Raw genomic sequence first — 20794 nt, forward strand, 5'->3', positions numbered from 1 at the left:
AAAACTAGCCCCCTACCTCCTGAAAACGTATAACTACGCCTCCCAACATAAATGTCTCCCGGCCTCTATGTATGAAGCCTCCATAATACTTCTTCCAAAGCCAGGGAAGGATCCGACCTTACCGGAAGCTTATAGACCCATTTCCCTTCTAACCGCAGATACAAAAATTTTAGCGAAAATCCTGGCTAGAAGATTGGGGAAAGTGGTTACACAATTGGTTACGGAGGATCAGACGGGATTCATTCCTGGGAAAAATACTGCTCACAACATAAGAAGGTTGATGCTCAATCTTACTATGGAACACTCCAATGTAGGGCAGAGGGCAATAGTAGCGTTAGATATTGCTAAGGCCTTCGATACCGTATAGTGGAGCTATTTATGGAAGGTATTGACCGCATTTGGGATAGGACCTCACTTTATTTCACTTGCCCAGTTGCTATATGCAGCCCCTACAGCGGCCCTATGAATTAACTCTTCATTAACCCCAGCTTTTACTTTAACTAGAGGTATGAGGCAAGGGTGCCCACTCTCCCCACTACTATTTGCCTTGGCTATTGAACCATTGGGCCTTGCGGTTCCGCAGAATCCTCTCACATCTGGCTTTCAGATACAAGGCAGGGAGGAGAAAATACAAATGTATGCAGATGACACTCTAGTATATTTGGGGGACACCCATACCTCTCTTACTGCTCTCCTAGATACAACCAGGACCTTTGCTGAAATCTCTGGCCTCAAGACTAACCCCTCAAAATCCATTATATTTCCTTTAGATCCAGAGGCGAGTGATGGAATTATGGCTGATATTCCATTATTGAAAGATCAGCAATTTACATATCTAGGGGTTAAAGTGGCCCTGCCGGTGTCATCCTATTATGATCTTAATATAGCCCCCTTACTTCAATGGGTCCAGGGTAAATTTCAGGTTTGGAAACATTTAGCATTGGGCCCTACGGGGCGTATTCAGACCATTAAAATGATTATAGCACCTAAACTACTGTATGTATTATGGCACACCCCCCCTTAAAATACAGAACCGTTTTTTCGCTGACCTAGCCTCCTTGTTTAGATGCTATATATGGGGTACCTCTCGCAACAGGCTGTCCTTCTCTTCACTATGTAGACCAAAAGATGAGGAAGGAATGGCGCTGCCTGATATGCACCAGTACTATGTGGCTGCACAACTCTTGCAAATGTGGTCTTTGAGATTTGCTGGGCAAGGGGAAGCAGTGTATCAGTTGTGGCAGGGGATATTACAAACGGACCTACCTCCTTTTTATGCCCTAGCAACTATAAACCCAAAAAAGGCTAAGCTTTCTAAGAATAATCCACTTCTACAAATACAAAGAGATATTCTCACAAGGGTTCACCATTTTACTAACCTGAAGGGTCTAGATCCGTTTACAACTCTATGGTACAATGCTAAATTTGCCCCATTAGATAAAGTTGAACCACCAAAGGTCTGGCTTGAAAATGGGATTTACTATCTAGATCAGGTCTGGAATGAGCAAGGTATGATTCCATTTGATACTCTTAAAGGACAAGTAAGATCAATTTTTTTTTTTAAAAAAAAAAATTCGTTAGTATACAATGACAAATAAACACCAAAACAAATTAAACTTTAAAATAGCAAAGCTCTTATTAAGAAATAACTTACCGAAACCCTACTTCCGGTCCTCTTCAAAACAGGCACACGGCGACCATCCATGCTGCAGTGTTTGATTTCTCCTCCCTGGCTACTGACAGCATGTGAAGGGGGCTGTGGGGTATGCCGCTGGACATGCTGCTGCTGTCTGGACTCTCTAGCTGGGCACAGCGCTGAGTGCAGGAGACATAGCCTGCGGAGGAGAAGATATCCTGAAGCCGAACCCCTCTTTGCTTTCCCTTACAGCCGCACTAACAGCCGACCCCTCAGTCCTCGGAAACTACAGAGCCGGATGAAGAAGTCACCCGATTCCTCTGTATCGCTGGTACCACTAATTATTTCAGCAAGCTTGTGCAGCTTAGCAGGTATAGGGTAGCGCAAACTTTCCTAAACATACACGCTTTACCAAGCTATCGCTTGCGTGTGCGAGTATACGGCGAGTATTGGAGTTGGCTGCTGCTTGCCTGAGTTGTACAAAGAAAGCTGCTGCTGCTGTACTGAGCGTGCTGACAGGTATCACGCGGGTGTCGGTACATGTGTCAGATCAGTGAGCAGTCCACAGCAGTCACACTTATACTACACTCTACTTTGGGTTATGGTATTTGTAGGATAGTCGGACGATCATTTCATTTTTTTAATTCGGTGATCGGTTTGCTGGAAGGGAGCTGCACGAGCTTGCTGAAATAATTAGCGGTACCAGCGATACAGAGGAATCGGGTGACTTCTTCATCCGGCACTGTAGTTTACGAGGACTTAGGGGTCGGCTGTTAGTGTGGCTGTAAGGGAAACCAAAAAGGGGTTCACAACCTCCTCCGTCAGTAGCCAGGGAGGAGAAATCAAACACTGCAGCATGGATGGTCGCCGTGTCGCCTGTTTTGAAGAGGACCGGAAGTAGAGTTTCAGTAAGTTATTTCTTAATAAAGGCTTTGCTATTTTAAAGTTTAATTTGTCTTAGTGTTTATTTTTCCTTGTATACTAACGAATTTTTTTAAAAAAATTTTTTGATGTTACTGGTCCTTTAAGGAAAAGTTCTCCATCCCCTCATCTCAGTGGCTGACATACCATAAACTGAGATGGGCAGTGAGGAAAGCACTTAAACAGTGTAATTTTCATTTACAGAATACACCTGTGGCAGAGGTGTTAAGGCAGGACCAACCCTGTCACAAAATTTCCTCTTTTTATAAGGCCCTACAAACCACTAATTTACAGAAAACCTAAAAAGTGAGAGATCGTTGGGAGGCAGATCTCTCACAATTTACTGATGAGCAATGGGACCAGGTACTCCATACTCCTCTTTTGATTTCTCCTATTTATAAGTACAGGATTTTGCATTGTACTTTGTACACAGGGCTTATTATTCCAGGACTACTACATAACTACATAAACTTAATCCAGAAATTTCACCAGCCTGCTTGAGATGTGGGTTAGAGGAGGGCACAATTTTTCACACTTTCTGGGCTTTCTCAGAAATTATACCTTTTTGGGTAACAATACAAACTCGTATGACAAAGATGCTGGGGTTTGAAATACCATTAGATCCAAAATGGTATTTAATGGGAATGGCTCCCCCCAACACCACTCACAAGCCCAGCCCACATTATGGTACATAAATTACTCTTTCTAGCGCGTAAAGTCATTGCTCAGCATGGAAAGCCCCTGATCTCCCACCTACCCTATGTGGCTAAAGTCGGTACAGGAATTACAAAAAATGGAGGATCTGATTGCCAGGAGAAAGGGCTCTTCTAAAGCTAACATGACTATATGGCAATTATGGATTCTGGAAAATGTCTGAGAAGGATTAAGGTATATGAAGGATTACCCAACTGTTTATTCTGGTAATTCTGCTATATCCATATACTGCCATATCCATATACTGCAACTGTTTATTCTGGTAATTCTGCTATATCCATATACTGCCATATCCATATACTGCAACTGTTTATTCTGGTAATTTTGCTATATCCATATACTGCCATATCCATATACTGCAACTGTTTATTCTGGTAATTCTGCTATATCCATATACTGCCATATCCATATACTGCAACTGTTTATTCTGGTAATTCTGCTATATCCCTACTTGTATTTGTTAACCCCAATAACTTTTGTCTGTCAGGCCTATTCTACTTTAGTTCTTTGATAAATATCTCAAGCACACATCTGTGTCCACTCCTCCGTGAACAAGAGATATTTTTATAGCCCCAAACCTGGTTCTGGTGTCTGTAAAACTCTGCCTTTTGCTAGCTATTTAATTGATTAATTGATTAATTAGGCTCTGGTTTTCCCAATCAGCTACATATAAATTCAGACCCAGTATTGGGGATGGCACTCGTGTCTGGGGCATGGCACGCAGGGCCGGCCTTAGGCCAATTGGGCCCAATAGGGCCCCACACCACAGGGCAGCACAGATAATATTTCCCTCAGCACATGATGCTGCCTGGCCTGCCCCCAACTTTGAGAGTCCAGCCCATCCCCAAATCCATAGGTCCAGCCGACCCCCAACTCTGATAAGCCAGCCTATCCCCCAACTCCATAGGTCTAGCCTGCCCCCAACTCTCAAAGGCCCAGCTTTCCTCCAACCTTGATAGGCCCTGCCTGCCCCAAATCCAACCAAGCCTGCTCCCAAGCTGAATCGGCCCAGCCTGCCCCAAACTGAATCGGCCCAGCCTGCCCCAAACTAATTGGCCCAGTCCACTCTCCTATTTCCTCCCTCTCTCTCTTACCCTGTGTGCCCCTATTATGTGCCTCTATTTCATCCCTCTCACTCTCTTACCTTGTCTGCCCCTTTCCTTTCTATTTTGTGCCTGTATGCCCTTATTTTCCTGTCAGTAGCCAGCAACACTTTGTCTAGGGGCCCCGCCAACATGGTCCCAATTGGGCCCCACATTTGATAGGATCAGCCCTGATGGCACGAGTGGTAATATTTCACAAGTGCTCAGAAATGACAGTTAAACTAGGCAGTTGGACAAGGCATTGACAAGGCAAAAGGAACCGGATTCCCCTGCAATCAACAGTGAACCATCTGGGATAAGAAGAAAACAGATTTGTTTGTACCTGCTAGTTTGTTACTTCTTACTCCAAACATGCTTTATCCTGCATTTCTCCTCCTTTCACTCTCATGCTTCATAAAACATTTTTCACTACCTCCTCCGGCAAATCCCATTTCTATAAAAATCTCAGCCTCCCTACTCTCCTCTCCTTCCCTCTCCACACATGAAGTTTATAAAGTACTCTGTTTAGCTATTCCACAAAACTCCTCTTCTTCATACAAACTAAGGACTTATAAATCCCACTCTCACTTAGTCTATCTTTCCTTTCTATTGCTGGCAGCTGGGGACATTTCCCCAAACCCCTTACCCCATCCCAGTTATATTACGACCACAAGCTCCTTCTCTCCGGAGCAAATTCAAACAGTACAGAACTCTTACTCCTATACCCAAAAACCCACTTCATCTTTCCTGTGCTCTCTGGAATGCCAGATCTGTTTGCAACAAGCTCACCGCTATACACAACCATTTCATTGCAAATTCCTTTAACCTACTCTCACTTACTGAAACCTGCCTTTCTCCTACTGACACTGCCTCACCTGCTGCCCTGTCCTATGGGGGCCTACACCTTACTCATACTCCCAGACCTGGTAACAGATCTGGAGGTGGGGTAGGTTTGCTTCTCTCTCCCCTCTGTACTTTTAAAGTTCTTCCACCTGTTCCCTCTTTGTCATTGTCCTCATTTGAGGCTCACTGCATTAGGCTCTTTTCTCCTGTTTCACTCTGCATTGCTGTTATATATCGACCACCAGGACCAACTGCACAATTTCTGGACAACTTTGCTTCCTGGCTTCCTTACTTTCTTTCATCTAACATCCCATCCATCATATTAGGTGACTTTAATATACCCGTCAACAACATTAACAACTCTTCTGTCTCTAAACTTCTTTCACTAACCTCCTCCCTAGGCTTATCTTTGTGCTCAGACTCCCCCTCTCACTCCAATGGTAATGCTCTGGATCTCATATTTACCAGACTCTGTTCAACCACCAATTTTACTAACTCACCATTTCCCCTCTCTGATCACAATATGCTCACATTTCAACTCTCACTAACTCCCTCCTCACCCCCTGCTATTCCCCAAACACGTACTTACCGTGACTTGCAAGCTGTAGACATGTCACATCTCTCTTCTTCCTTTGACTCTCTTCACTCTAATATCTCAGCCATCTCATGTCCTAATGTGGCTACCTCTGTCTACTATAGTACTCTCACCACTGCCCTAAATGAGCTTGCTCCTATAAAAACTAAACGTTCTAGACCCAAACCACTTCAACCTTGGCATACTGCTCATACAAAAGCGCACCAAAGACACTCACGTGCACTTGAGCGTCGCTGGCGCAAATCCCGTTCAGAATCAGACTTTTGGAGCTACAAATCTGCCCTGCGCTCCTTTAACACCAGCCTCTTCCAAGCCAAACAAACATACTTTACTTCACTCATTCACTCCATTTCTAAAAAACCAGCACAACTTTTCTCCACCTTTAACACTCTCCTTTCCCCTTCTCCACCCCCTCCATGCACATCTGTCTCTGCTCAAGATATTGCTGAGCACTTCAAAAACAAAATTGACAGAAGGGACATTACACTACTCAACCCCCCTAGACTTCCACCACCCTCCCTCCACACTCCCCAGTCTCTCCTGTGCTCCTTCACCCCTGTCACTGATGAGGAAGTCTCAAAGCTTTTGGCCTCTTCTCACCTTAACACCTGCCCGCTTGATCCAATTCCCTCAAAACTTCTCCGCAATACCAATCCTTGTCTAATCAAAGCCTTAACTCACCTATTTAATCTTTTGCTCTCAACTGGACTGTTTCCCTCTCAACTGAAACATGCTCTTGTCACCCCAATTCTGAAAAAACCCTCTCTTGATCCCTCCAATCTTGACAACCTCCGACCTATCTCTCTGCTACCTTTCATCTCTAAACTACTTGAGCGCCTAGTCTACAACCGACTAACCTCATTCCTCTCTGACAATAACCTGCTGGACCCCCTACAATCTGGTTTTAAGCCACAGCACTCCATGGAAACTGCCCTGACTCGACTAACTAATGACCTTTTAACTGCTAAAGCCAACAATCATTTCTCACTACTAATACTGCTTGATCTCTCAGCCGCATTTGACACTGTAGATCACCCCCTCCTCCTCCAGTCCCTCCAGTTGCTTGGCCTTCATGACAAAGCCCTGTCCTGGTTCTCTTCTTACATCACCAATCGTTCCTTCAGTGTCTCCTACAATGGAGTATCATCTTCTCCCCTACCTCTTTCTGTTGGAGTTCCTCAAGGCTCTGTCCTGGGACAATTACTATTCTCCCTCTACACTTCCTCCCTTGGCAAATTAATAAATTTGTATGGTTTCCACTACCACCTCTATGCTGACGATACTCAGATCTATCTTTCATCTCCTGATCTCAACCCAGAACTCCTAACTCGCGTCTCCTCCTGCCTGTCCACTATCTCTACCTGGATGTCGCAACGCTACCTTAAATTAAACCTCTCTAAAACTGAAATGGTTCTCTTTCCTCCAACTAACACCAGTAACATCCCGGAAGTATCCATCATAGTTAACAATTCCACTATCACCCCCTCTCCCCAGGCCCGGTGCCTTGGGGTTATTCTAGATTCTGCCCTGTCATTCACTCCTCATATCCAGTCACTTATTAAATCATGTCACTTCCACCTAAGGAACATATCCAAAATACGATCATTTATCACCCAAGACGCTGCCAAAATTCTTATTCACTCTCTCATCATATCGCGTCTAGACAACTGTAACTCTCTTTTAATTGGCCTTCCCCTCCAGAGACTGTCACCTCTCCAGTCTATAATGAACACTGCTGCAAGGCTCATATACCTCAGCAACCGCTCCTCCTCTGCCTCGCCATTCTGTCAATCCCTGCACTGGCTTCCGTTACCTTTCAGAATCAAATTCAAATTAATGACACTGACTTTCAAAGCACTTCATAACTCTGCCCCACCCTACATATACTCACCCAATCGCTTACTACGCTCCTCTACTGACCTGCTACTCAACTCTTCTCTCATTACCTCCTCACATGCTCGCATTCAAGACTTTGCAAAAGTAAAAAAAAAAAGCTGGATGCTAGGGTACACCACTGTGGAGAAGGATCTGCATACAAGTATCTCTGTATCTGCTAGAGACGGAAAGTGTGTACTTGAGAGCGTATGCATACAACTCCCTGCCCTCCCTCTCTCAAGGGTAGGCTTGAAACACCTGCAGAGACCCAGTGCTTTCCAATCCAGAGAAAGTCCAGCAACCAGCTGGTTAATCACCAAAGCCCTCACCCTCATAGAAAGCATTTTCGCAAGACCCTTCCACTTTCCCAGGCTGGTAAGAACATGCTCCCCAAGTTCAATGAAATTCTGAGGAAGAGGACACTCTTCAGCTGACAAATAAGACACCTAAATATTTGATGACTTTAGTCTCCCACGAGATTTTGCGAAAAGCAGAAGGCAAAGAATCTACATGTAGAGAACCTTCCAGAAGGCCTGAGCTCTTGGTCCAGTTGATCCGAGCTGATGAGGCAGCAGTGTAAACCTCTTGGCATTCTTGTACTCGCTCAAGATCAACTAGGTCCTGGGCCACAAGGATGACATCATCAGCATATGCTGAAAGAACTACCCTCATGTCAGGTTCCCTGAGCACCAGTCCTGTAAGCCTCTTCCTTAGTAGACACAGGAAAGCCTCAATGGGCAGTGCATACAGCTGTCCCGACAAAGGACATCCTTGTCGAACTCCTCGTTTGAAGGCCAGAGGTGCAGTCAGAGACCAGTTGATTTTAACTAGACACTCTGCAGAGGTGTACAGTGTTTTCAGATAGCTCACAAACTGTGGGCCAAAGCTATAGGCTTGCAGAGTGCCTATAAGATATTGGTGATCTGTCAAATGCCTTCTCTTGATCCAGGGAGAGAAAAGCGAGAGATAGACCAGCCTTCCGGGCAAAATGTAATAAATCCCGAACCAGAAAGACATTGTCAAAAATTGTCCGGCCGGGACTGTATAGGACTGGTCAGGATGAACCACCTCTGCGAGCACAGACATGAGCCTGAGTGATATAGCTTTGGCTACAATTTTATAGTCTGTGCTGAGCAATGAGACCGGTCGCCAATTCTTAATAGCAGTGATAACAGGTAGCAGTGATAACACTGCTTGACGACAAGAAAGTGGCATCTCACCTCTTGAGGGCCTCATTTAGAACCCTATGGAAATCATGTCCCAGAGTATCCCAGGAGAACTGGAAGAACTCTACAGTCAGTCCGTCCAGCCCTGGAGATTTAGTATGGGGTATTAAATGGACTGCTTGAGAGAGTTCATTCAGAGTGATTGGTTTTTCCAATCTCTCTCTTCTCCCCTCGCTGGACCGGGGGGGGGGTGGCATCCTCTGCAAGAAGGCATGTGATTTGTTTTCAGTTCCCCTTCTTCTTCTCCAGAGCATAGAAGAATCATGAGCCGTGATCCATATCAAAGAGTAACTGCATGCAGCTTCACACATAAGCACCACAAGCCTGTCGCTGTTCCATGTTACGCTGAGTCTCTTTATTTTCTACATATTCACACTGCATGGCTTGGTCTTCAGAGCCTGACAGCCTTTGCTCAAGAGCAAGCACCTCCCTATTCAGAGCCTCAATCTCTGCGTTTTGCTGTCTGCTCAAACATTTTGTATACTCTTGACACAAGAGCTTTAGGTGAACCTTGCCTACATCCCACCATTGACTCAGTGTGGCAAATTCACCCTGATAACCCTTCCAGTCTGTCCATATTTCCCGGACTGTCTTTACAAACCCTTAGTTCTTTTATAAGCTGTTGTTAAAGTGCCAATAGGCTGCTTTGAGCAGATATGGTGAAACTGCCACTATCAAGGAAGCACAATTGTGGTCTGAGAAAGGTGCCAAGGTAAAAGTACTGGACCAGACTCACGACATAATATGGCTTGATATATAAAGCCTATACATCTGGGACTGAGACACACAGCCATCCCTCACCCTAACATAGGTGAAAGCATCTGTTTCTGGGTGTTCTCTCCAGATGTCAACCAAGGAGAAATGGGCAATGAGTTCCCGCAAAGCTGACTCAGATGCATCCCTTTTCTGGGGAACATTTCGGTCCCGAGCCTCAAGGGTGTAATTGAAATCACCCCCTATAATCACAGCTTCATCTGAGTCAATTGTCTCCATATAGGCTAATACAATTTCAAAAAAACACTTTCTCTCTGGTCCAGTAGTTGAGGCATACAAGTTTATCAGATTGTATGTTCCACTAGACTACCGGACCCGGAGATGTAACAGACGGCCTGGGATGACAGATTTAACGCTCAGTACCTCTGGCTGGAAGGATTCTGAGAACAAGGTCACCACCCCACATGACGTTCATGTGAGGTGATTAAAAAAGACTCTGCCTTTCCATTAGAGATGCCAGGTCGCTTCAAGCTCCTGAGTGATATGGGTCTCTTGAAGGAAACTCACAGAGTACCCTCCTCGGTGAAGAAAGGAGAGTACCTGAAACATTTGAAAAGGCTCCCGACAGCCATTTGTACTAAGAGCGCTTATACTTAGAGCCATTATTGTGTGTTAGTAAGTGCTTTAGCCCGTTTGACCTAAATAGTTTAGTGTCCAATATTAATCAGTCTAAAAGAACCTCTAATAGAGGAATTAACAATCTCCACTTACCACCAAAATTGATTACAGATCCTAATCCGCTCCAAAATTAATTAGAGTAAAACATCATTAAATTACTTAAATATAGTGACCATTGAATTAATTAGAAATTGATTGATATAAAGTGCTGGTGCAGAGATAAAATTAAAAAGGATTCCTCAAAGAAGTTAAAAATTGTAATAGGACATGATTATTCTGGATTCCAGAATTAAGGAAATTATTGAAATGGTTAAAAAAGGCCACTTGCTCTGGTTCAAGAAAAGAGAAGAAAATTGGAAAATAGGAGAATGGTGGAGTTGTCTCAAAAAGCTACTGCCTATTATTTTCTATATCCCTAGGACACCACAAAGATGGAGGTAGGCAGGGTAACCGTGGCTGTGGTCTCGATATTACACTAGCCCTACATTTAAAATTGGAGGAGCTAACTAAACCTAAAAAAACACAAACCAACGGCCCCGTGGAATGGAAATTAGATTGCAGTAGAGAAGAGAAAGAGAACCGAGCAGGCAGCGTCTAATTGCCACCTATTAGTAGATCTATAGTAGAGCCAAAGCGTTTTTCCAATACGAAAGGTTTAGTGCCAAAATTGATTTAAAAGATCTGTAAGCAATTTAAAAAATCCACGTATAGCACTTTAGTCATTTATGTCTATTTATTTATGAATTTATGAACTACAATTGATTGGGTTTTGATTAATTGTGTTTATGGTTATAAATAATTTATTCCAAGCAATTAATTTGAGGAGTATCATTCTTTCTGGGTTGTGGACCCTAAACATGTGCACTTTACACATTTGATTGAGGGTCGGTTTGGTGATAAGTGGAGATTGTTAATTCCTCTATAAGAGGTTCTTTTAGACTGATTAAAATTGGACACTACACTATTTAGGTCAAACGGGGTACTTTTTTTCTATCAATTATCATATATATCTACGTGATATCCCTGTTTTGACCCTTGGTTATTAAAGTAAATTACTGAGGTATCTAATTCTCATTTCATAAGTGCTTTAGCCCTCACAGAGGTCTGGTGAGACAAACACTTTTTGTGGAACTTAACAATACGGAGATATTCTGCAGTTCCATAGTTTTTGGCCTCTTTTATGACCTTGATGTATTGTCTCACAGAACTGATCACCAAAGTCAAATCATGCCACTTCTCCAGAGCCATATGTAGCTTCTTCTCCAATTTAACACCAAGGGTGCTCTCAAGAAACATCTTGAGTTCCTCAGCTGGGATGATTGGGGTAGAAGGATTTGGCACAACTGTATCAACCTCTTCTTCAATGTTCCCCTCATCCATGAGCTCTTCCTGGCTAAGGGATTGATAATTTCCCGTCTCCACTGGAGCTTTGAGAATTTCTCTACAAGAAGTTGCAGGAGAAGGATCAGAAACACCTGCTATCTGGAGACCCTGCAATGGCTCATATAATACTTGGATTTTACTTGGAACACCTTTGGAGGTGTTTGACTCAGGGGTAGCAGATGGAATTGGCTCCTTAACAACAGGAGCTTTAGAGGCTCGATGGGCAACCTCTGCCTTTTCCACTGCCTCCTGTATGGCAATAACATTGGGGTCAGTGGAGGAGAGAAGAGAATGGAGGAGAGATCTTAACATGCACAGTAGACCTCACAGAGTCTGTCTGGCTATCCTCCAAATTTACAACTCCAGCCTCATTATCCTCCCTTGCAGATTTGTCTGCAGGATCCTGTATGGGGCTTGTCCCAAAATTCTCCATTTCTTGGAGTGAAATACCCTGAGGCACTAAACACTGCAGCTGGTTGTAGTTCCAAAAGCTCAAAACCTCAGGAACACTTACGGCCCACTCTGCAGGGGTCTCATTAGGTGTCCCTTTATACTCCAGGGGAAGATCCTCTGTTGGAGACAGATGCAGCACCCTGACTCTGTGGGGAGACCCATAATCCCCTGTTCAAGTTTCTCCAGACCATTTATCTCATCTTCCCCAAATGGGTCTATAGGTGCATGGTCTGGCACCAGTTGACTACATCCAACATTTGGACCAGACAATATCACCACATGAGGAGCAGATGTTTTGCTGCCCTTTTTGCCCTTGGATGGGGGATGCTCCATCATTGATGGAAACCCATTCCTCTGGTATCAGCCAGTTGGATTTAAATGTTCTCTTCTTTTTCTTGTCATTTGAAGACTAAATACTACTCTCTGCTCCCACCACGACAGGTGTTACAACCACCGGCACCCCCACATCCTTAGGAGTGCTCATAACAGGGTTAAGTTGGCTTTTGGCAAAAACAACTGCAGCATTGGGGGATGCATTGACATTCCCCCCCCTTCTCTTTTGCTGAAGTTCAAATGCAGGCTGCAGCCTTAGATAACTTGAATGAAGGAGGAGGTTTGGAGGGTTGAGAGGTGGGTTGTGTAACAACCACCTTGAGGTTCTTTACTGAAGGGGATTTCTTCTTTGAGGAGCCTGCAGCAATAGCTGTAGCAGGGTATGATGTTGCATTAGAGGTACTGGGGGCAGGAACAGGGACTGTGGTCTTAATATGCCCTTTGGGGCAACTCTGGTGAGTGTGCCCCAGGTTCTTGCAAAGGAAGCACCTCACTTCTTCTGTGCTGTAAATTTTTTTATACAGCACCCCCTCAAACGGAACACCAAAGGACCCCTCAATAGTATCTTGACCCTGAGGCAAAAGTAATTGCACCTGCCTTTTAAAAGAGAAGATATGTCTCAATCTGCTCTCCTTGCAACCCGAGGGAAGTTTAGAAACAGTTGACTTTATTTCACCGAGGGCTTGCAGGTGGGGTAGCAAAAAGTAGTCTTGCAGGAAGGGGGACACATTAGATAAGACTATCCTGATGCCTAATCCGTCTAGGGGTTCTACAGGGATATAACTACCCCCTACTGTGATGCCTCTCTGCACCAGCGTATGCACTGCAGTTAGTGTACGGGCAAATATTATGGCTTTCCTGTACATTTTACTTGCTGCCGTTATTACAGAGGGGCCCACCAATTCAGCTGCAACTTTTACGTGAGCCTCTATGCCATGAGCTCCTGACATTAGACATCTAACTCCATGCTTCCTTGTAAGCTGCTCTACCCCAGCAGTGAATTGGCTTCGGTTGTTGCCGGTAGCTACTGCCTGTGCAAATGTTTTAGCAGGGGTCACATTGGCTGCAACAGCAGAAACAGTGGAGCTTTTTGACAAAGGCTGTGACTGGTGCTTTTTAGCAGAGCTACAGCCGAGTCTTTCAGCTCCTTTTCCTTTAGGAGCCTGAGGTATTTTTTTTATAATTTTGTTTTTTATTCCTTCCCATTATTTTACAAAACAATCCACAAAAATGGAAGCTTAATTCTATTAATCAACAAAAAGTAAATGCAACAATGAGAGGCTTTAGCAGGGAGAGGGTTAATGTGAGCAAGTGCCTGGGAGTTGCACTGCTACTAGAAAAGATTTTATTTTCTTAAATCCTTCTCCCTTTAACTTTTCTCTCCTTACAAACCAAGGATAAAAATAAAAGCACACACACAATCTGTGCAAATAGTGATACATTTCAGCTGAAACTATATAAAAACCAAAAAAAAAAACAAGTGAAACTGACACAGAGGGGTGGGGGGTCTGTCAGTGAGTTTGTAGCCCACAGGAAGTGAAGGAAACTGGGCTGGCAATCACTCACCTTCTGGGTCAAAATAAAAATCGATTTTAAATAAAGTAAATCAACCCAAAATTCACACACCAAGTAGCTAACACCTTCACACACCAAATGAGAACAAAAAATCCTGCCTTAAGCTGGCCATAGACGCAAAGATCCGATCGTACGAATCAACGTACGATCGGATTTTCCCATCTCCCAACCCGCCACTAACCATTCAGATCAAAGTCTTACCATTCCGATCAAATAAAGTAGTTAAAGAACAGATCAGCCAATGTTCTGCCCCTGACAGCAATCGTATGATAGTTATGTCTGACAAAGTTATTGACAGTCTCCCTCTGAAAATCGTACGATCGTCAATACACGCAGAGATATTATCGGCAGCCGACAGATTTTCTAACCTGTCCGACCAACCAAACGACTGATCTCCGCCGGACAAAAATGTCGGGACTTTCCACACTCATTCTGGGGCACCTATTTGCCACATTCTTAGGTGTACCTATGCATATTGGGCATCAAACTGTTCAGTGGGCTTTAATGTTTAGGGGGTTTTATCTTGGTAATTATTGATATGTTGGATATACGATGCTGTAGACTGGACACTTTGAGGTCATTTTTCAAAAATGTAACACCTTTTTATAAAAACTGCTACTTTTAGGAAAGAATTGCAACTTGGTAGTTTTGAGTACAAATATATACTTACCCATTTTGAACTCGTTAGAATCTTTCTTTCCAATAATGTGTAGTTTTTTAGGGTAAACCTACTGTTAGTGGAATATTTGGCCTTGAAATCAGATGTATGCAGTTTTTTGGAAATTTGGTAGTTTTCTGCTTCGAGTTTTTGATCTATAGAAGTGAGAAATCTCCATAAAACGATATATATTTGGTATTGGCACGTTCGGGAGACACAGAACTTTCCAAATCTGCCATGTTCTGATATTTGCATTTGTATCATGCAAAACTGTTTTTTTTGTTTTTTTATACACTTAGAAGCCCATATCTTTTTACAAGATTGGAATTACAACAAAATTCTAGCATATTTTGAAAGCTTAGGTTGTCCTGAAAAAAAACAATATCTTGTTTTCCTGGTAAACTAAAAGACCCCCCAGGAAAGGCCCCTAGGAAAGAGCACAAAATGTTCAAAAATAGTCTGGCAATAAACGTACCAACTTGGCCAAATTGGTTGGCAGTTAAAAGGGTTAAAGTGGAACAACACCCATAACAACAGTGTCCACAAAATGGCTCCTGCCTACTTACTATAATTATGAATGAAGGAAACAAGATTCAAATAATTTATATTGTGTAATTAAAGTTCATTTTTGGGTGACGGGTCCCCTTTAATCAATGAATAGGACGATACCTTGTTGAATATTATTTTCTACAAACAATAACAATAAAATAAAAAGTAACAATAACAATATACAATAAAAAGTTAAAAAAAAGACACGTAAGCATATTTGTTCAGCCATGTGTATGTATACCCTACAGATCATTTTCACAATTGACATGCATTATTCTTCTAGTTTTTACACTGCTAATATAATGCACTTTGGCAATTTACAATAATTTATATTTTGAATTGCTAAAAGGTATTGGCAGCTTTGCTGCTAAACTAGGCTTCTGGCTGTGGTGCTTACCCAGAGGGCTGCTGGGTCAGTGACCTTGTAATCAATTAAACATACAGATGGCCTGTAACTCCAGTCATACCTGTACTCATGAAACAGTACAAAATGAAAAGTACTGTACCACTTTTGTTTATGTTGGATCGAAGATCATGCACAATATATTTGTATCATTTGGTTCATCAATCGGACAGGTTTGAAAATGTTATCTGCCAATGCAGCATGTCAGCCAGTGTGTTGCTTGGATAGTGGTTAGAACAAGTAGAACAACAGAAAGTTGTCAATACAATGAAAGGTCACTTGTATCCATCTGTGTCAAGGTCAATTCTTTGAAAATGGGTTGAGGGGAGGTGAAGGCATGTTAGTGCCCCCAAATCTCATTGAGCTATTCAGCCTCATACCACAGGATATAGTGGCACATACCCTGTCCACCCGAATCCCTAAACACTGATTACTACATAGATAAACTGTCTTAAAAGCCTGTAGTGTCTAAGGACGCCTAATTTATATTAGGTAAAGCATTTTGTCAATAACACATAAATACAGTATGCTATGCTGTTCAACACACATTATAACTAGTAAAGTGCTGGCATCCAGAAAAAGTGTTTATCTTTATATTTTGTACCCTTTGTACAGGGCAGTGGTTAAATGACCAGGCAAATCTTAGTTCCATAAACATATAAATGAAGCATACAAAAACTTAAGTGTGGTCAAAATGCACCAGCCACACACCATTTGTACAGTATAACTTACAGTAAAAGATTTGGATGGGAGGGATGTAATTTCCTATTGGAATGTCTGTGTGCTCGCTTCTATTCTATTCCAGGTGCACCAGCCCTGAACCCTCAGCCAAGGAAAGCTATTAAAGAAGTATTGATTTAAATGAATAGTTCCCTTTAAACTTTATTTTTGGTGACTTATTTGGATCTTTTGCATGCTCATCACCATTCTACAAATTTAGTGCAAATCTAAGCCTTTAAGATCAGCTTAAATACATATTTTTATCACTTGTGCATCAAATGGAAGTGGGGTCATGAGGAGCCCACCATCATAAAAACTTCAACCTTGCATAGGATTTCAAGTCAAACCATATTTCATTATACTCATTCAACACGCGTATTTATTGGAACCGAATGATCAAAAATTCTGGGAAACCCACCAGTGGCGGTTCTCAGTAGTATAGTAGGTATAGGCCTGGGCATCCACTCTTGTATTACCCAAAAACTCATCCCTTCAACTCCCACCAATTTTTAGGTAACTATCCTTTATCCATTCATATTCTTTAGCACCTACTGTATGCATAGAATTTTCTGATGCTAACCCCTGCACTGCAGTTTTATGCTATTCTCTGATTAAACATCCAAGGGTGACCCCCTGTACCCCATGTATTTACAATCCTGACTGTATGTCATTTTTGCCAGTGAATTTATGTCATGACATTATCTATATCTGATGTTACACAAGTACAAGTATACTCACGTCTAGAAAGCACAAAGATGTATCTCTACCATATAATGTTACACAATTACACTCACCTCTAGCAAGCACAAAGCTGTATTTCAACTATATTAGATGTTGCCTTCTTGCCAGAAATTGCTTGATTCTCTGTAGGGCTAAGTGAATCCATCACTGGTTATGTAATAATGATGTACCTTGTCTCTGTCCATTTGGCTTATGCAGATGCTGATTCAAACTAGCAGCAGATATATACACAGTTACAGTTATTTGTGCATATTTCTTTTAAACAATGTGTTTAGCCTACTCACCTTCAGTCTGGCAGCTTCATGGTTTCCCATATCCTGGTTTTTATTCACCTGTAAGAATGTGGCTAAAGTAAGCTCTTCATATATCTCATGGGTAGATGATCAGACCTTTTTCTACATGTGTAGAATAATGGAACTGGCAGACAATCACTTGTATTTTAAAGTCAGATGACACAAGCTACAAATTACTTCTGTAATACTCTCAGGGCTTCCTCACTGTACAAATCTATGATTGCAATCATAATGTAAAGCCGCTGTTAGGGCTTTGATTGGTACAGTGACCCTCACATTCACTGACCTTGGCTGGTCAGATGACAACACAATTACAGGGCACATGATTGGTTATCTACAACATTCCATTACATCTATATCCAATAGAAAGGCACTTTAACTCTGTACATAACAAATATAAAATAATTTCAATAGACAACATGTAAAAATATGAATTTTCTTTATTTGGAATTCTTTTTTTTCTACTTCCTGTGATACAGTATAAATAAATTCTATAAATACTGACCCCAGGTGTTCTTTTGTGTCACAAAACTTTCACTTAACCCTATGGCGTCTCTCTGCATCACAAAATCCATATCTAAAAAATCATGGAAAATGATAGAAAAGCTGAAACGATTGTTGGAGGCCCCAGGGGGAGGAGGGAGGCAAAAACCTATGTTAGTAATATCTACAACCGTTATTAGTGATCATGTGCACTTGCGTGTATATGTAAGGGTGTGCAAAAGCACACACCACAGGTACATGGAAACACGCATACACAGATCCATTCATATACATTCAAAGACAGAGTAATACTCATACCTTAATGCAGACATGTTTAGAGCAACAACCGTGGAGCTTTGCATTGTGTGTATACATAATAAACAGTCTGTGTGAGCACTACTATGATGGCCAATAATTACTGTATTTAAAAACATATTATTCTAGAAACTGTGCACACATCGCCTGTATATTTTACACATGGTAGCAGAAGAATCCACGTTGCTTCTCTCAGTCTCACTTTGTGTTGTCACAAGACACTGCATCCATTCCTGACTGTCTAATCGTATGTATTCAAACCGAATTTGCAAAATAACCAGGAAGAAAGCATTGACCTACTGCCACCTCCCACACTATAACTGATTATGTAAATTTGGCACATGGTTTGGTATTATTAAACGTGCTCCATAGCGTTAAGGCCAGTCTGTCCCCTGTATGCAAGCCTTCTCTGTGATTTAGATACCCACCTCCCTCTCAGCTTAAGATGGCTACTTTCTGGTATTTGGCACTGAGTGGAAGAGGGGAGGGTTGGAGGTTGTCCTGGCTCCCCTGAATTTGGGGTCTTATTATACGATACCCCTTAACGCTGGTGTATGAATTTGGCACATTTTGGATAAAAGCAGCTGGAATATGTGTCCAGATGGAATTAGAAACGATTACAAAATGTTTCTTCTGAAACACCAACTCCAACTGATTTCCAGCTAGCACATCCAAACACAGCCACGCTATTTCACAGATCTTGGAAAAAATCTGGTCTAAATGTAAAAAATACAAGAATTGGACTCAACGCCCACCCACCCCGATATTCATCAAGAAATGAACTAGCTGTTCTCCACACTTCATTAAGTATCGAAAGGTGTAAGGAGGGCAAATTATATTGGGGTGTATCAAGAGTGGGCAATAGTCGTTATACCAGGCTTATTTACCTCCTGACCTTTATAATTCACCTGCTAGTTTTATTCCACAAAACACAATTATGAATTTCTCTGCAAACCTATACATTTACCAGTAGCCGAGATGTTCTTACCATCTGTGTGCCTCCCCAAGGGTAAAAGCACTTTAGGAAGCAAAAAACAGAGAACATGTGTTTCCTTTGAAGGCTATAACTGAGCAGCCACTTTTCCCTAAGAAGAAAAGTTTCCACACCTATCCCCCTCTTTTAGGAGGTATGGAATGTTTTATTATCCCTCCCCCTTGTCTGCAGACATCTTGTGGTGGCTCTTTGTTAGGGCAAGGGGAAGGGCAGCATAATGGGACGCTATACTCTAGTGGTGGAGTGTGAGTGCGGGAGGCCAGTGTTGTTGAAGCCAGCAGAAAAGGTGTTGTATGGGTGAAGGCTTTGCAGTCCCACCAGTGAGTTGGGGATCATGGTGATGGTGTTAGGTGTCATGAGTGGGATGTCATCAGGAGATCTGCGCAAAGTAAGTGTATAATCGGGAAGGGTGGGGAGACGCAGGTTATCATGGCTGGAGACACCCCCGCCTTCACTTTCAGGATGTCCTGCATTTATCTGCAGAGAGTTTAGCTCCTCAGGAGGAAGAGGACTGTGTGCTGGATCCCGAGCGACAGCTGGGCGTTGTGGGGTTGGTTGCCTTTGAGTGTCCTGACGTCTTTTATCATTGCGGTAGTACAAAGCAGCAAAGGCCAAGACATTGAGAAACAGAAGGGAGGCTCCCACAGCAATTGTAACACTTAACTCTGTTGAGTAGTCCCGTGGATCCTGGATTACCACAGGGTCTACAGGATCTAGTTCTGGGTCCCACTTGGCAACTGGGCCATTAAAGGTTGGTGAGACACCTGGGCGCTTTGTTTCCCAGACCTTGGGCCGACGTGTAATGTGAGAGTTCTGAGTTGTGTCCGATGGTGGAACCTTGGTAGTAGTAGAGGTGTAGTGAAACATATCATGTAGATTGTACAGGTGTGGTACTAGATGCTTCCAGAATGCCACTTTTGTGGCCCTGTAGTGATCACGCACTCGTGGTTTTAAGCCTATGTGCAGATAGAGCTGATCTCCTGGGTTGTATTTTGACCATGCCACTTCCTCAAATCGATTTGCCTTGGCGTGGATGAGCTTGGTATCCTGTGGCACAGGTTTATTGGGATCACTGGTAAAGAAGGATTTTATATGAGTAATTAAAGAAAAGTAACAGTCAAACACCACAAATCTGACTAAAATAACATGTAAAGGGGTTGTTCACCTTCCAAACACTTTTTTTTAGTTGTTTTAGATTGTTCACCATAAACAAAGACTTTTTCAACTGCTTTCCATCTTTTGTTTTTTACTGTTTTCCCAAAATTCAAGTTTAAAGTTTAATGTTCGTTTCTCTAGTGTTTCAGTCTGGCAGCACAGTGACCCAGGAGCATCTGAATACTGAGCACTTTGATACTATTAGTGGATACATTTCTCAGCAGTATCTGTGGAATATTAGCAACTATTGTATCATTTCTAACAGCTGTCTTTAATGAAACTCGGGGATTCTGCTCTGCAGGGCTACAGATAAATGTATCAACTAAATGTATCAATTTAAAACAGTTAGAGTCGGCGACCCCCCCAGAGCTTCTTTAGAAGATGAAAAATGAAACTTTAAACTTCAATATTACAAAAACGGTAACAAATAGAAAGTAGAAAGTAATTGGAAAAAG

General features: G+C 42.5%; 1 protein-coding gene across 4 annotated transcripts in view; it reads right to left on the reverse strand.

Annotated features, from left to right (window-relative positions):
* Window positions 1–17814: 17814 nt before the first annotated feature.
* The window catches only part of nlgn3.S (neuroligin 3 S homeolog), a 181347-nt gene continuing 178367 nt past the window's right edge, over window positions 17815–20794 (reverse strand). For all 4 annotated transcript variants that reach the window (XM_041574257.1, XM_041574259.1, NM_001093947.1 and 1 more), the window contains 1 exon segment: window positions 17815–20256. In XM_041574257.1, coding sequence (XP_041430191.1) covers window positions 19410–20256 — 847 coding nt within the window. In that variant the 3' untranslated portion in view covers window positions 17815–19409.

The sequence above is a fragment of the Xenopus laevis genome, chromosome 8S, assembly GCF_017654675.1.
Source record: "Xenopus laevis strain J_2021 chromosome 8S, Xenopus_laevis_v10.1, whole genome shotgun sequence".
Lineage (NCBI taxonomy): Eukaryota > Metazoa > Chordata > Amphibia > Anura > Pipidae > Xenopus > Xenopus laevis.